General features: G+C 39.0%; 4 protein-coding genes across 4 annotated transcripts; 2 read left to right on the top strand and 2 right to left on the bottom strand.

The window, feature by feature from the left end:
• Positions 1-2,723: 2,723 nt before the first annotated feature.
• Positions 2,724-5,615, top strand: GCK72_022116 (uncharacterized protein; the record flags this gene model as incomplete). The annotated part of the gene is made up of 6 exons (XM_003106921.2): positions 2,724-2,778; positions 2,947-3,354; positions 4,376-4,462; positions 4,515-4,871; positions 4,923-5,294; positions 5,347-5,615. The coding sequence occupies 6 exons, from the start codon at positions 2,724-2,726 to the stop codon at positions 5,613-5,615; spliced, it is 1,548 nt and encodes a 515-aa protein (XP_003106969.2).
• Positions 5,616-6,485: 870 nt separating this feature from the next.
• On the top strand, positions 6,486-8,619 carry GCK72_022115 (uncharacterized protein; the record flags this gene model as incomplete). The annotated part of the gene is made up of 2 exons (XM_003106850.2): positions 6,486-6,577; positions 8,463-8,619. 2 exons carry the CDS (start codon positions 6,486-6,488, stop codon positions 8,617-8,619), a joined length of 249 nt encoding a protein of 82 aa, XP_003106898.2.
• A 203-nt stretch (positions 8,620-8,822) lies between these two features.
• GCK72_022114 (uncharacterized protein) lies at positions 8,823-13,692 on the bottom strand (the record flags this gene model as incomplete). The annotated part of the gene is made up of 13 exons (XM_003106829.2): positions 8,823-8,939; positions 8,988-9,114; positions 9,166-9,450; positions 9,990-10,358; positions 10,854-10,998; positions 11,053-11,234; positions 11,498-11,591; positions 11,646-11,757; positions 12,356-12,492; positions 12,546-12,800; positions 12,845-13,159; positions 13,214-13,357; positions 13,662-13,692. The coding sequence occupies 13 exons, from the start codon at positions 13,690-13,692 to the stop codon at positions 8,823-8,825; spliced, it is 2,313 nt and encodes a 770-aa protein (XP_003106877.2).
• An 843-nt stretch (positions 13,693-14,535) lies between these two features.
• On the bottom strand, positions 14,536-15,771 carry GCK72_022113 (uncharacterized protein; the record flags this gene model as incomplete). The annotated part of the gene is made up of 5 exons (XM_003106913.2): positions 14,536-14,670; positions 14,743-14,871; positions 15,253-15,405; positions 15,491-15,639; positions 15,687-15,771. 5 exons carry the CDS (start codon positions 15,769-15,771, stop codon positions 14,536-14,538), a joined length of 651 nt encoding a protein of 216 aa, XP_003106961.1.
• Positions 15,772-16,194: the final 423 nt, after the last annotated feature.

Genomic DNA, 16,194 nt, shown 5'->3' with positions numbered 1-16,194 from the left:
GGACGTCGGGGGGGGGGGGGGGGTTAGACATTCGCTTGGCAAGGCCATGCAACTTCACGTCACAACAATAAAGAAACCTCGAAATCTTTCTGTGAGCCGAGTCATGACCAGTCAAATTTCGGAAATGTTTGGATAGGCATTTTGACAAACCGCGTGTCACGCGGTAAGAACTGAATTATAGAAAAAGTTTGACGGGTCATAATTCGGCCCACAGAAGGATTATGCAAAATTCCATTCCAAATTCAGAATCTACGGACTTGAAAATTTCAAAAACCGAAATCTTGAGACGTTTGGAAAAAGACACTAGTTGGAGCCTTCAAAACTTATTGACCTGGTCTAACCATCCAAAATCCCGAATCCTACTTCCCTATGAACACCCCAACTCACACGTTGTTCGAGTACGGTGTCGAAGATCTGACGACGGAAGTCGAGTTTCGCCTACAAATCAGACCGTTTTATCCCATCTCCAAGAAATATCGGAGCTTACCAACTCAAAGTCGGAAGCGTTGCTTGAAGTTGGTCCGTAGGCCAACACGACTTCTCGGAGACAAGCCATTTTTGAGGTAACCAGGAAGAAGAAATGAAACAGAAATGAAATCACAATGGGTACCACAAGACCACAAGAAAACACAATAAATATACCCATAGATGCTGAGTTTTTGACACTTTTCCAAATGAAATACATCATGCAATATCGTTCCGCGTGTGTGCAAACTTTGATCCTTTTTCGTGGAAACAATTCGAATTGTAACTTGATTGGAAAATGACGAGTGGTTTATTTGAACTTTTGGTTTGTAGGGTGTACTGTAGTACGTGGAATGTTGATGAATTGATGGGAGAGTTGCAATGAAGGATTTGTGTACCCGGTTAAGCCTGGCTCGGTCGGCAAGACACGAAAAACCGGAAGACTCGGGCTTTGAAAAATTTTTTGAAGGCCTGGCCAGGCTTAAAAAAATTGTTTTCAATTTTTTGACATTTTTGGAATTTTTCATCAAAAATGTGAACTTTTTGCAGAATTTCTTCTAATTCTGAATGATAGTCGAAAATTTGAGTTTTTTTCCCGAATAAAATTGAAAATTTTCCAAAAATTCGTAAAAAAAATCCGCGCCTTCGAGCCGGCTCTTGATTTCGCTGACAAGGAACGGCGCCGCCCGGGCTTTGACGAACATGATGATAACGTTAAGTTTCATTTTTCCAAAATAATTGCAGAACGGTTTTCTCTTTAAATTCAAATTTTTTCTGCTTTCTCTTATTTCCTTTTCTTCATTCTTTTCTTTTTCTTCTCCTATCATCATTTGTAATTAGATACTGTTGCTTGTGAGTTACTCTTTCTTGCACACCTGCAACACTTCCGATGAGCGGGGTCATGAGACGTCTGGTGACCTCTGCCGATTATAATGTGTGAATGATGACACGGTGTTAGTAAACTGGTGTAACTCGATATCCTCCCCCCGATTGGATACATTCGAATATAGCGTACTCGGACATTGCAACAGACGTAATCGGGAGGGACGGGATGGGAATATGGGTTGAGTAGAAGAATGACGAGGTGCTAAATGCACTTGCATTCAAAAATTGGAACAGTATGAAGAAATATCTTAGAGTTGAAAAATGAACGGATGCCGACAGCTGGCTGCCACAAACGTTTGATGTACCTCTCTCTTTGTCGGTTTTTTGGATTTTCTATTTCCTCAAAACTGTCTCACCTCGCGTCAGTAAAAGAGTGAGGTTATTTTCTCAACTGACATCATCACACAAAAAATATAATTTGACAACGCCAGAAAAAAAATTTCAGTTTCAAAAATGTGATTTCTGTTATTTTCACCCCTTTCCTTTTTTTCTTGACCAACGAAAACGGAAAATCCTCATCCCATTTTTTGGCAAACATTATTCAAATTTTATCACAGTTTTCATTATTATGGCAAAGACATCAATTCAGAATCATTTTTTACCCGCCTTTGTGCTTCATTATTTTTATGTTCTAATTGCTGAGTGACAAACATACCTTGTCGGCTTTTTCATATCTCTCTGCGTGTTTGTGCACTCTCTCCTGCTTTCCTCAATATGAATCTTGGCGCTCATCTCGAAGATGATAAAAGAGGGGAACAGAAAAAGAAAAAGTTGGGTTAAGAGAATGAAATTGTCATGGACGTAGCTAGTGAAGTTTTGTGGATTATGGACATGGAACTAGAGGATATTCAAATTTAGTAGCAAAATCATGAGGAGTTCTCGAAATTTTGGTGTAATATTGTAAAAGTTCGTATTCAGCTCTGAACTAGGATTGCATTTTTTTCGTTTTATTGTTCTTTTTTCTCTTTTTTGTATTTCTTGCCGTCTGATAAATTTTCTGATAAACGTTCATTCAAATTTTGATGATGTGATATCCTTCTGTCATTCCTTTTTGTTTCGGTTCTAGTTTCTCCCATTCGACATATTTCTCATTATCCTGGCATCACTGACTAGTGAGCAGTCACCAACGCCTCAGAGTTAGCCCATCTCCCCCCTCCCCCTTCCTTCCCGATATGTAGATATTCTGATATACGGACTGTTGGAGCTTGGAGGTGGGTGGAGCTACCCTCGTCGTCTACGTCTCTCTGCTTCATGGGTCCTGTGCATCAAGTACGGTCTCTCCCAACTAGTACAGTCAGTCGTTTATTGCGCAACACAATCAACACCTGTCTTTTTCTCTCTCCTCCTTTCTGCTTCCTACTGTAACCTTCGATATGGATACCTTTCGGAAGATTTTTGGCTTGGGATGCATGCCGCACAAGGAAAACTGTGAGTGAACTGAAAAAAAGGATCAAGGCAGAGAAAGTAGTATTGGGAATTGAAGTAATAACTGAAATTGTTCCTATAGGGTGTCTAGTTATAATTTTAAGGGTTGAAATGCAGCTAGTGGGGAACACAATTTTTCTGAATAAGTTTTCGACTCATAACCCATTTCAGTGGCCAACTTCACCTCTGTCTACGGACCGGAACAGCCTGAAATTGGACGTACTACCCGCAAACGCCCCGCCATTCTCTCATCAACTTTCATCGAAGAGCCAGGATATGATGCCCATGCCAAGATCCAAGACGCGACTCACCAATGCCTTTTCCCACCATTTCCCGTGGAGTTGCAAGCAAAAGCCTTCATCAAAAGAAGACTCGAAGAGTTGAAGAACAATGTCTATGAGAAGGACCTGCTGAACATGTACGAGGTGTTGAGCAACTGCATGACTGAACGCGTGGCACTGCATATCGCTTCGTCTTTGCAATCTGTAACGACTACTCAAGAAGCGTTTGAGAAGGTTCTTCTGGAAAACTATATGACATTGCTCAAGAAGACCGAGTGGAACGTTGACTGGTCGGCATGTGAGTTATAAGGAATAGATGGGGTCACTGAATTAGGGCTAGGTACGTTGGTAAAAAGTTTGTGAATAATAAGGATTTCTGTAGTTCAGCACGAATACTGTAGGTAAACAGAGATCCTGTAGATTTGCTGGGATATAGTGGGATAGTTATGGTTTTGTAGGTTTTGATATTTTTTGGGTTAGTAACTGCGCTCTAGGTTTGCAGAGACACTATAGGTACTGTAGCTTGGCAGAAATACTGTAAGTTAGCAGACATGTAGATTGGGTGCCTTTGACGCGCGATTTGAAGTAATTAGGATTGATAGAAATAGAGTTGGCGTGCTGTTGACGCGCGATTTGAAGCAATTAGAAGTGATATAAATATGTCTGGCGTGCCTTTAACGCGTTGAAAAAATCGAGAGTCTGGCGTGCCTCCGACGTCTATTCCATCTATCGGAAGCATTGTCTGGCGTTCTTAAGGCGCGTTTTTTGGAAATTATGTAGCTTCTGGGACATAGTTAGCGTTTTTAAGAGGAAAAATTGTATTTATTATAAGTCAGGGGCGCATTCGGCGCGATTATGAGTCGTAGATGTGCCTTGGACGCGTTTTTCAAAAAATTTGAAGTTATTGGACGAACGGAGGCTTCTTTGGCGCGATTTGAAACAATTGAAAGCTATGTCTGGCGTCGGCGCGTTTCTTTGGAATTGTCATAAAATTTAAATGAAATCGTAACGTTGCGTAAGCACTGTAGATTAACTCAGATTCTGGGAGTGAACAAGGGTACTGTGGGTTAGCAGGGGTATGGTAGACAAACGGAGATACTTATGAGATGGTTATGAAGGATACGAATGGTTAACAAAAATACTGTTAAGGGGCTGAAATTAGATCATCAGGTATTTTTTCGGGTAGCGGTGATATCAAAGGATTCTGATTATATTCGGCCCATGAACATTCCCGGCTGTCAGAAAAGTCGACTAATAGGGGTTAAATAAGTAAATTCTATTTTTCAGTCAAATTTTCCGAACCTTATTCATATTTCCAGACCATGATCTCACCGATCATCCTCACTTTGCTCAATTCTACAAGTGCCAACTCAAATCGGACTTCAACTACAACAAGAACTCTCATGGTATTTTCAACTTCTCTCATTTCCCCGTAATCCTCATATCTATCCTTTCCAGAACTCTTCATGAGAATGCAGTGCTTCCTCAAAAGTCTATTCTCGCAGTTCAAAGCTCTGGGCCACCACGGCAACAAGAACTTCTACAGTATGCTCAAGCTGATGAAGAAGGAATTCAACGAGTTTGTGGCTCGTGACTTGTTGGTGCTCTACTACCACACAGAGAGCTCAAAAGGTACCAAGAACATGGAATCCTACCTGATGGCCAAGTACAGTTTCGAAAGATACAACCCAATTCCGGAGAACATGGACGTGACTGCTGTCGAGTTGGAAGACGCTGAGGTGAAATCGCACCCATTCTACGTGGAGTACTTTTTGGCCAAGGAAGATTTGAAAAACACCTACTCTTTCAAATATGGTATGTTTATCTGCCCCACCAAACCTCCAAACTCATTTCATCAGTTTTCAGACCGCTACTTCTCCTGCTACAAGCAAGTCGCCAGCGACTGGATTTACTTCCGCCGCACCGTCCGTGATGGAGTCCACCACCTGCCACAAGTCGTCGACGGAATGTACACTGTTTTGGATGAGCAGCTCACTTCATTTCGTGCCTACGATCTCTTCATCATCTCCCAGTATCGCATGGATATGGACAAGATCCGTAGAATGGAAGCGTACTTGTCTGAGAAGTACCGCCCGTATCTCCACTACGAGAACTTGCCAGAAGTAGAAGCTGGGTACCAGGCGGAGACAGAGACGCCTTCGTTCTTTGCCAAGAACTTCCCGAAAATCGAGGAAATCGTGATGTCCAGCAGACTCATCAATTCTGTTTACACTCAAGGTAATATTATCTGAAAATAGTTTGTTCTTATCCTAAAATAATAAATTTTCAGAGATGGTCTCCACTGTTTTTGACATGCTTCGCCAGAAAAGTTCTGAACTCTCTGAGAAACAGGAGGATGGAAGAACCAGAAGACATGCGAAACTTCTCAAATTCCTTCACGACAGACCAAACGAGGAGAGGGTCCGCGAGCTCTACGCGATGTTCTTCTACAAATACGACAAGTGGGAGGACGCCTTCTACCAAAAGTATAGAATGGACATCAAGCTCCTCAAAAACTTCGAAGTCGTCGAGAAATTCTCCATTTTCGAAAATTATTAATTTATGTTGTCTTTTGTTGCTTTCTTGTTAATTTTTGTTACAATTCTTGTTGTCTTTTTTATTTGTCAATGTTTTTTATTTTAACCCTTTAATATTGTAACTGATCAATTCTACAACAAATTTTTGTATGAGATTTTTCTAAGATTTTTTTTCTAAATAAAACAAATATATCCGCTTGTCGAAAATAGTGTATACCTTAACTGGAAAAACTGCTCGGAGAATGCTCCGGATAGACTCATGGACAATAATCGTTGGGCTGCATTCAAATTTTTTCGGTTCTAGGACATGAAAAACTCTAAAATCTAGACTTCTGGAAGTTCGAAAAATTGAATTCGTTAAATTGCGTTCAAAGCAAGATAGATAACTATGTGAGCTGTTTATTGTCACCATATGTGAGCTGTGGTTGTACGCAAAAGATTCTCAATAAAAATGAAATGCTATTTCTGATCCGGATGATTTAAACAAATTTATTTTTGCAAGGCAATCAGAAAAACTGTGGCACACATTGAAAATCAGTCATTTGAAACGTCAAAGTTAATATCTTCACTGCAGATAGTTGTAGACCTGAAAATAGAAAATTTTCTCAAATTTCAAATGCATGTATCAGGAAAAATTGAAAATCAACCTTATATTCTGCTTTTTAGGGAAAATGTACGTTGTCTGAAATTTCTCAAGTATTCTTGCCTTCTTTCCTCAAAATCTTAGTTCCTGGTCCTCCTCTCTTCTCTCCCTTCCTTCTACATTTCGAATCCCTTCTAAGCTCCTCCCTATTCAAACTCCGCCCCTTTCCAACAGAGCTTCTCCGGTTTTCCTCTCGTTTCATTCGTTCAGCTCAAAGCTCCATTCGTGTGCTCAAGCCTCTCCGACAAAATGGTTAATAAGGCATTGATAACAGTTCTGGTTTTGTGCCTTATCCAATCTGTGCTCACTTTGGGATCACTGACACCATCAGCGGCATTCAGGTTAGTGTTGGGGATTGCTTTGAAAACCTGATGCCTGGGTACTGTGGTTTAGGAATAGCTTCAGTGTTAGAATATCTAAACCGTGTTCTAGTTTTAGACGACTGCTATGTATTTTATCTCACTAAATTGTATCTGACCGGTTCGGGATAGGTTTCTAAAGTCCAAACCCCTTATTTTACAAATAGTATCCTAATTTAAAATATAGAGTCTATTTTAAAAACAAATTTGTTTACCCTTACTTTGCTGTAACCATCAGATGCACTATTTCCTCCTTTATCTCCCAAATTGATCTTTCCATTTGCACTCTAATTAATTATTCATGTTTTCCTAAGAAGATGGTGTACAGGAAAATAGATTGAATGAAACATGTTTTTCTGTTTAGCTATTCCCGGAAATTGGGTGTTTTCCTAATTTCCTAAGATACATTTATTGGTGAACTTGATTTGAAAACAAGATACGGTGATTTTCCCATCGTATTGGATATGTTTTGAGAATAAGAGAGAAAACAAGAAGAAGATAAAACGGAAGTAACATGAGGGGGGAGAGGGAAATGGAAATTTACTTCCGTTCGTTACGTTGTGATTCAGGAATTGACAATTGCACGGAATCACGCTATTGTGTTTTTTGGGAGCAATTTTTGAATGGGAGGGATGTCTGGTATGGCTCATTAGTGCTAACAAAATCGGTATATAGAGGGAGCCAAGAAAATATCACAAGGATCTAAAGGCAGACATCAGAAACGAATAGTAATAAGATGTTTTACGGTTTTCTATAGTGCAAACGCACGCCAGGGACACCAAGCTTTCTCAGAACTAACTTAAGTTTACCAGACAGTTTATTCGAGAATGTTGTCTTTTTCGCTTCATATTTTTGTACTGAAAAAACATAGATCAGTCATGATAACTAAGGGAAAAGTGCAGATGCTATATTCATTGGAGTGACAGTAAACCTAGTGTTAAAAAAATAAGTAACCCAGTTTGTTTCTAGAACTATCTCCATTAGTTTCTATGGAATATGGTATAACAGAAGTGCACCTAGTGGTGTCTATTTGAAGCGGTATATTTAGGTTTCCGAAGGAAATATCAAAAAGTTGTTAACTGACAAAATATAGTTTGATATTTATGCAATATTTTTTCAATTGAAAACATTTTCATATCTTTAAAAACAGCCGTGATAGAATGCTTCAAACTCTTGCTAGCTGGTGCCCTCTATTAGAGGCATACTTGCAAACCGGGCCGAAACGGGCCGACACGGGCCGGGGCGTAACTCGCTTCAAACTCAATATTATGAGCTCAAAAATATACCAAAATGTAGATCTCAGCGAGTTCTATGTCCGTGACCCACTACGGGCCGGATGGCTATTTGTTATTGTGCCGCGGGCCGGGAAAAAGTGCCAAAAAACGCGAAAATGGCCAAAAAAACCATTCTAGCCCGGCCCGCGGCACATTACCGAATAGCCATCCGGCCCGCAGTGGGTCACGGAGATAGAACTCGTCGAGATCTACATTTTGGTATACTTTTGAGCTCATAATATTGAGTTTGAAGCGAGTTACGCGCCGACCCGTGTCGGCCCGTTTTGGCCCGGTTTGCAAGTATGATTAGAGGTGTTACAGAAGATATCCAATTCGTCTGCTATTTCAAAATCAACAATACTCCATATAAATGAAAATATCTTTCCCAAAAGCAATCTCTCAAAAAAGAAGAAGACCCTTTTTAGCTTTTTCAATCTCAATTCAATTTTCAACCCCCTCAAATCCCTTCGATACAAGTTTCCATTCACATAACTTCATTTCGCAACTATATTTTGTGAATAGGGTTTTATGCTCCCCTCGACAACGACTACGGGGGAAAACTTTTGAAAATGAGTCAAAGTTCACATTTTCAGAGCCAACATGCAACAGCGTCAACGTTCCCCAAACACGTTGTTCTACATGGATGAGGCACCATCCCGACAATATGTTGATGAGATTAAGGAGCCCATCTACAAACGTTTCAAGCCGTGCTACTACTCGCCAATTCAATGTCTCATTAAGAAAAAGTAGATGTTTGGTTACCCAGTTAATTTTTGTCCGGCAATTCGTACTTAATTCCAAAATTTTATTTACACAACTCCTTGAAACGTATTATTTTGCTTTCTGAAATCAATGATGACGTACCACCTAATTCACCAACCCAAATAAAGTGATGTTCTGTTAATGTTGATCTTAGTCAATCTTTTATTTACACAAAAAAGTTTTCTTTGAATTCAAATCACATCCCTTAAAGTGTTGACCACGCAAATAACCGAGTATTGGACAATTGATATCTGGTTGATGATTTCTCGCAAGTTTTTCTTGGATGGACTGGACTCATACCCATCGATCTGGAAGAAGATAAGATAATATTTGAATAAAGATAATCCATGACCTACCGCGTTTTGGATTCCAGCCATCAAGGAGTTGGAATAGGAATCTGAATCACTGACAGAGAACAGAACATGTCGAGCAGAAGGATTGTGTTTGGACACTCCGCGCGGGTTGATGAAACATCTTTCAGTGCTGAAATAACTTATTTTCTTAAATCTTCCTTTATTTCTTTAGTTTACTCACCTAATTAGTCTTTCATTTACAGCATTTACATGTTTCGGGTCATATGGGTTTTGGGAGAAGCTGTGTTGGGTGAATTGCATAGTCTCTTGGAATTTTTTTGACATGGTGAGCAGATCTTGAGCACTTTTGGAGAGGAGGGCATATTGAGTACGGATATCTTCGAAATCGGTACGTGACACATTTATTCCGGAGATTGAAGCTTTGAGCTGTGGGAGGTAGCTGCGGATCATGATAGTAGCAAGATGGGTGGTGTTCATAGGGAGGATTACTTCGTCAGCAAATGTTCTGAAATGGTAAATAGCATATATCACGAGACCAGCCTGGTGAAGTAACTTTTTTTCTATAAACATGTTTTTTGGCATTCATTTTTTAAAATGGGTTTTTGAATCAGTTATAATAGACGAATTCACGTAGTTCTACTGTGAACTTTGTGATAGAAATTACTTTTTTTGGGTTCTTAAAATCCTAAAACATTTTCCACGGCGGGCCTTCAAATAACATGTATGGTAAGAAATCTGTCTACATACTTGTCAAGATTCGGTCTGGCCCGGCAAGACACAGAAAGGCCAGAAGACCCGGGACGAGGGAAAATTTTGAAGAGCCGGCTTTAAAAAAAAACCAATTTCTGAATTATACTCAAAAATTTGACTTTTTCACTCAATAAAATTAAGAACATTTCAGAAAATTCGAGGAATTTTGGACTTCGAATTTTTCGCCAATTATCCGGTCTTTCGGCCTGGGCTTGACTAGTACGGATGTCTACCGGTTAGAAGACCACACTGCCTGACAGCTCCTATATTTCAGGTTTAATTCTGATAGCTTACTTTGCCAATTCTGCCCAATACTGTCCAATTGCTCTGTGTACTCCCAAATCTTCCGTGTCCATCAAGTGAATATTGGTAAACGGTGTCTCATACATAGTATGATACAATGGATATGTGTCAAACGTTGAATAATTCTTATAATTGAAATTGATCACTGGAACTCCTGCGAAGTTCAAAAATGGCGCGTGATCAGACCCTCCTCCGGGCACTCTAACTTTTGGAACTCCCGCTTTCTTGTCAGGGAACACTTTCATCCATGTGTCGTAGACAGTTTTCCTCCCACGGTCTCTTTCTCGTTTTGATGGATTCGGCACATGTTTTGCTGCTTCAATGGCGATATGCTCGAGAATCGGAACTGTGTCGACGTGCCTGAAATTGAGAAAAAAGAAAATTGAGGAGGAAGAAGAATACATTTGATTTCGTTTACTACTACTCGAGCGTATTGAATTGATGAGGTTGTTGTCTGACGGGAGAGGGGGGAGAAACGCGGATATAGGAAAAACTCGAAAATGTAAAAAGATACAAGGGATTTTGTTATCCAAATTCTCAGAAAAATGAGTAAAATCTGTTTTTTAGAGAACTCTAAACTTAACTGAATTGAAAGGGCGAACTGATACTACAGATAGTGTAAATGTGTTCAATTTGCGCCTGATGGATAAGGCCGACTATTTTTGTAGTTGATCACTTTTTGGGACAAGACCGATAGAAGTTTTTTGCACAGCTAACTGTAGTTCAGACTACAACGTAGTCTATTTTACAGTGAATTACGGGTAAAGGTAGCTGAATTCAACTTTCAACTGCAAAAATCCTTCTTTGGGTTACTGTAGTGAAATTTTATAAATTCCAAGTGTTCTGAAAACTGACAAACTAGCATTTCCTTGAATACAATCCATATTGATATACACAACGGCTCGTTTCTGTAAAACATCGACAAATTCTTCGACAAATTCTGTGGAGCCAATCAGTCCGAATTCCTCAGCATCCCATGCATTGAACACAATAGTTCTAGCTATAAAATTATCCGTCAATTAAACTATATTAAATATCCAACTGTTTTCCGAACCTGGTCTCCAGCTAGTCTCATTGATAGTTTGCATCATAGCTCTCGCCACTTCTGCCAAGACTGCTGTTCCAGAATTGGGGTCAATTGAGCCATACACCCATGCATCGAAATGGTTACCAAGCATAATATAGCGATCTGGCTCCTCTGAACCACGGATGTAGCCAATTACATTTCGGATTCGTCTGCAAAATATGACTTTTTTATTCTTTGTGTAGGCGTCAGAATTTGGGATTTCTGTTTTTCTAAGTGAAAGGGACTTTTTACATTTCAGTTCCTAGTCTTCATTCCTTAGACACAATTTTCGTATTGTTACATCATACACCTCTTCACATTTGAATTCAATCCCCTAGAGTACAATGACATCATTACTAACTCGCATTCTTCAACAAGCACAAATCAAATTCCCTCCTCCTCCCTTCTTTCTTCTCTCACAACACTAACTCACTTGGTCTTCAGCTCACTGTGCACATTTATCGTCAATTTCTCGCCATTCAAGAAGCCAGGACCGAGTTTATATGTGAGATTTCCGCCAACCAAACCTAAAAATACGCACGTTTTGGGTCAAAGTTGATGAAATTTAAGGGAGAGGGGACCTTGCCAATCCGATGGAGCGGGACGTCCCGACATTCGCTTGAGGATTTGAAGAGCAGTGGTGTAGGAAACGGGAAGAACGGGAATGGAGGGAAGAACACCTTCTTCTTTGGCCTTGAATGATGAAATTGTTGACAATGAGTCAGGAGCGCAGATTTAAAAGGTCAAAACACGCAAAGATTTTTAGAAGTCAAAATAAATTGTTTAAAAAATATCATAGTCGGAAAAAAGTAGCAACCCATTTTCTCCCTTTCTCCGTATTGGTTAATTATACTAGACATCGTACAAAGTGAATTTGATTTTGTGAATTTTTAGCAGCTAACCAAAATTACACAAAAACTGTGAAACATGATTTTTTTGTCAAAATTGCTTACTAAATATAACCAAATGTCTGCAATCAACATTTTCCCAAAATTTCAGATCAATTCGACCAATTTGGCATGATTGTCAAAAAACCAAAAGTTTGAGCGGTACTGTATGTCACTACCAAAAATGGTAGAGTAACAATTAAAAAAAAGATTTTGATGATTTAAACACTGATTTGACAAAAATCAATAAAAACTGTTAGGTATTTTTACATATGTAGAGACCGTTATACAATACATGAGAACCGCAAAATCATAACGGAGACGTTTTTCAGCTTGTGATTCATTACATTGCTCTGTTATTTGATGAGGATACCAGTTTTTATGACTGAATAACATTCCCATACCTCATCAATAGTTCTTCCCTTGAAGAGCTCTTTTTTCGAAGGATAGTGTGGTGACAATGGATCTCCATCCCCATGCATCAACGATCCTCTTTGAACAGCTTCATTTGGCATCCAGATGGTTTTTGGGTATACATGTTCTGAAACAAATGTTCACATTTTTCAAACTTTCTCTCGCAGAAAAAAAACTGACCGGACTCCACACCATCCTGAGCGACATCTGATGTATCCGAAAACAAAATAGCACCGATAGCACCTGCTTGTTGTGCTTTGTACACTTTGTCTCCTCGGAATCCGTGACCATATCTCATCAATGCAATCTTCCCTTTCACTTCGACACCCATTAGTTTCAAATTTTTAAAGTCGTTGGCGTTTCCTCTATTCACATACACTACTTCGGCAGAAGCGGAGCCATTACCGGCATAGGCGAGCCATTGGTGGCCGGCATCTGACAATGTAATTACTGAAAAGTTAACAAAAAAGAAAACTCACATTTTCCTGACTGCTCATCAGGAATGATCACTGGACTAACTCCCTTGCTCCGAAAAACTTCATCCCCTGACGATTTCTTGATTACAACTGAATTCGGGTTTTCGAAATCTGGATACGACAATAAAACTTCGTAGGGCAAAGTATGTACGTCCTCCAATCCGGCTTCCGACCAAGCACTTGCAATCGCATATGCCACTTTTTTATTAGCATCGGTTCCCGCAATATGTGGGTCTTTGGTAAAGATACGAAGGTACTTTTTGATGTTCTCGGATTTTATATTGTCTTGGATAGTTCTTGCATCGGATTGGTGGATATCTAAAAAATTAAAAAAACTAATAGTTTGACAAATTTTCAAAGAAAAAAACTCACCATCAATGGACACTTTATTATACTTATTGAACTTCCGTTCCGAGTGATGAACACCAATTGCAGTTATACATATCACTACTACTAATGAAGCAGCGATTGCTATATAAGCTTTGACCATCGGGGTTCCTGTCAAGCTTGTGGAAGCTGCAAAAAGTAAACTTTCAATCAATTCTCTGCAAGAAACAAGATTATAATCTCTTATTGGTGTCTAATCTCAAGTTTCAATCAGTTCCTCGCTCAATTGCGCGACTATTTTACTATTTCACACTTTTCATTGAAACTGAGAAAAAAAGTAACCAGATTAAGAAGAAAAAGATTAGAAACAGCACATAAAACATCTCGGGCAGGTAAGTGATTGTGTGTGACCTGCCGACACCCGCCTAAACTGAGGGACAGCTGTTCAGGTCATTGCGAAGGTAAAAAAGATGGAAAACAAAGAAAAATATACCTTTCTGTGCTCCCACTCCGACGTACGGCATTTACATTCGGTGTTGGTGCTTGGTGGACCCTGAAACAAGGAATTGTGAGGTTTGAATAAAAAGAATTTTAATTGATAAGTAATAGAGGACCTGGATTTTGATGACAAATGAACAAATGATCAGTTAAACTTTACTGAAACCTAAAAACCCCAAAACTAAAACATTGGATGCTTGCAAAACTAATCAAAGTCTTGAAAAAAAGAGATAGGACACAAGAAATTTCAATCCTCTCGATTCCCTCCCTATCACAATTGTCCCCCCTCTCTCTGATACATATAATCGCGTGTGTTATCGAATTGAAGACAGTTGTTTGAATGATGCTCCATCATCTGGTGTATCCGAGCAAGATATGCTACTTGTGTGTGTGTGCTCCTCCGTTGAAGAAGACCCATTGTTGTGTGTTTATTGGCATGTTCAAACGACCACTTGGTCGCAGAATGATGGAAATGTGGACAGCGGGGAAGGTGGGGTTGAGAGAATTCAGGAAATGGAGGAGTATGAAGTTGAAAAACTATTTTAGAGTAATATTTCCAGAATTTTAAGCAAGAAAAAATGATGACCATAAAATAGTTCTTATCATCGCTAACCAATTGTCACCCAACCTTCTCTTTCCCTCTTCCTTATCATTCCTGCAACTTTGATTTTCGAATTTTATTATTACTTCATTATTATTGGAAGGAAGGTATAATACACAAATAAAAATTCAACTTGGAATTTTAAGTGAACATTTGGTATAATAAATAAAGGAAAAAAGCACATCCGAATTATTTCTGAGTTTTCTGAACATTTTTTTTAAAACATTTTCCCGTGGAGGGAGTGAAAATAGATAGCTCTCGAATCAGATCACATTTCCCGGATACCAGCGTGATGGCAGTACATGATGACATTCCAGTTATACAAGCAAGTCACATCTTCTTTGGTTATTCTATCGATAGAGGTACCCGATGGATCACACATTCGGAGACAGCGGGACCCAACCTGTAATCGCATTATTTTGAGTGAAGGATACTGTAGCTTATGAAAAACAATAGTATAAACGTAGAAACTAACTTGAAGTTGTGGAGCATTGAGATCCAAGTCCAAGCAACATTTTCTGTTATCTCTGTTTTGACTGGCACAGTACAAGATAGAAGAAAGGTGTTTGATGCGGCATTGACTATCTTTTCTCATGTTGGTCAGCTGTAATATCGGAATTTCTGGTTTTTTGTAGGAGCCTGACATTGATTGATGAATTCGCTAACCAAACAGTTGTGCTCGTCATAAACAACATGTCAAATTGTGTAATAACAACCTTGTCGAAGATTTTTTTCGTGGATCTTGGTTTTGTGGAAGAGAAGATAAGATGTTTCTATCTTCTTATTGCTAGCAGGGGTAGCGGTATCAAATCAAAGGGTATGGCGTCATGTTTGAGACAATTGGGTTACAATTGACAGTTTAGAATGTTTAAAAGTACATGCAGAGAAAATTTTTGGATTTTTGCACACATCTTGATATAATGTTATCGGAATCTCTAAGAATTCAGACTAATCATTTTTCAAATTCAAAAAAAAAATTAATTACCATGTTTCTTGTTACAGACTGATCAGTTTCATAGACACACATATGATGACACTCCTCTGGGACGTACAACTGACAGCAAGCAAGGAATAGCTTATTGGCGATTCCCTTCGATGTACATGGTTGGTAGTTTACTTCAGCGGTTCCACATTTACCCTGAAATCGACCGTTTTTATTTTCAAACAGAGATTTTGAATCATTGGTAGAAGATTTACATTCATTTCAACCGAAATATTCTTACCAGTGGCTTTCTTGGTGCCGATCGTCTATCATTCCCGACTTTTCTTGAGAACACAGCAATTTTCCTGTCTGGACAGTTAGCCATGATATATTTGTAGCACTGTCGCGGTAACCGACAACCTGGAGAGATTGGAGCAGTGCAGCAGGCTCCTGATTAGAACTAGATTAAATTTTTAGATTGTGGTGAGTTACACTACCTTTCTTAACCGGTGGACACTTTTTCTCTGTTGCAAATGCTGTTGAAACTGACATTATGAATAGTAAAATTGATATTGGCAGCATTTCTGATGATCTGGAAAAGTTGGAGTGTTTGATTTGAGGGAAAAATTAGAACGGAACGGGAAACATAAAGCTACCAATTACCGAGTTTAAAACATATCACATATCCCATAAATATCACATAGACAGATAAACATATCACAAATATTTGGTACTACCGTTTGGGGTCAAATATTAGAATAGGAAGAGAAATTTATTAGAAACGAAAGAAATTGTGATGCAGAGCTTTGTGAAAATTCTACAAAGATTTCTAAATTTAAAAAAGCACAATTTTCGCAGAGCTAACTTTAGGTTTGAGATGTTCTGGTTTTGAAATGTCTTGTTTCATAACGCCTTGAAATTTTTCTTGTAAATTTCAAAACAAGGAGCAGGTACTGACTGATTGAAAAATGACAAGTTGGTCCCAATCATTGCAGTTTCCATGTT

Source organism: Caenorhabditis remanei, chromosome X (assembly GCF_010183535.1).
Source record: "Caenorhabditis remanei strain PX506 chromosome X, whole genome shotgun sequence".
In the NCBI taxonomy this organism is placed as follows: Eukaryota; Metazoa; Nematoda; class Chromadorea; order Rhabditida; family Rhabditidae; genus Caenorhabditis; species Caenorhabditis remanei.
The sequence above is the reverse complement of the archived record's forward strand: the minus strand, read 5'-3'. Positions and strand labels throughout refer to the sequence as shown.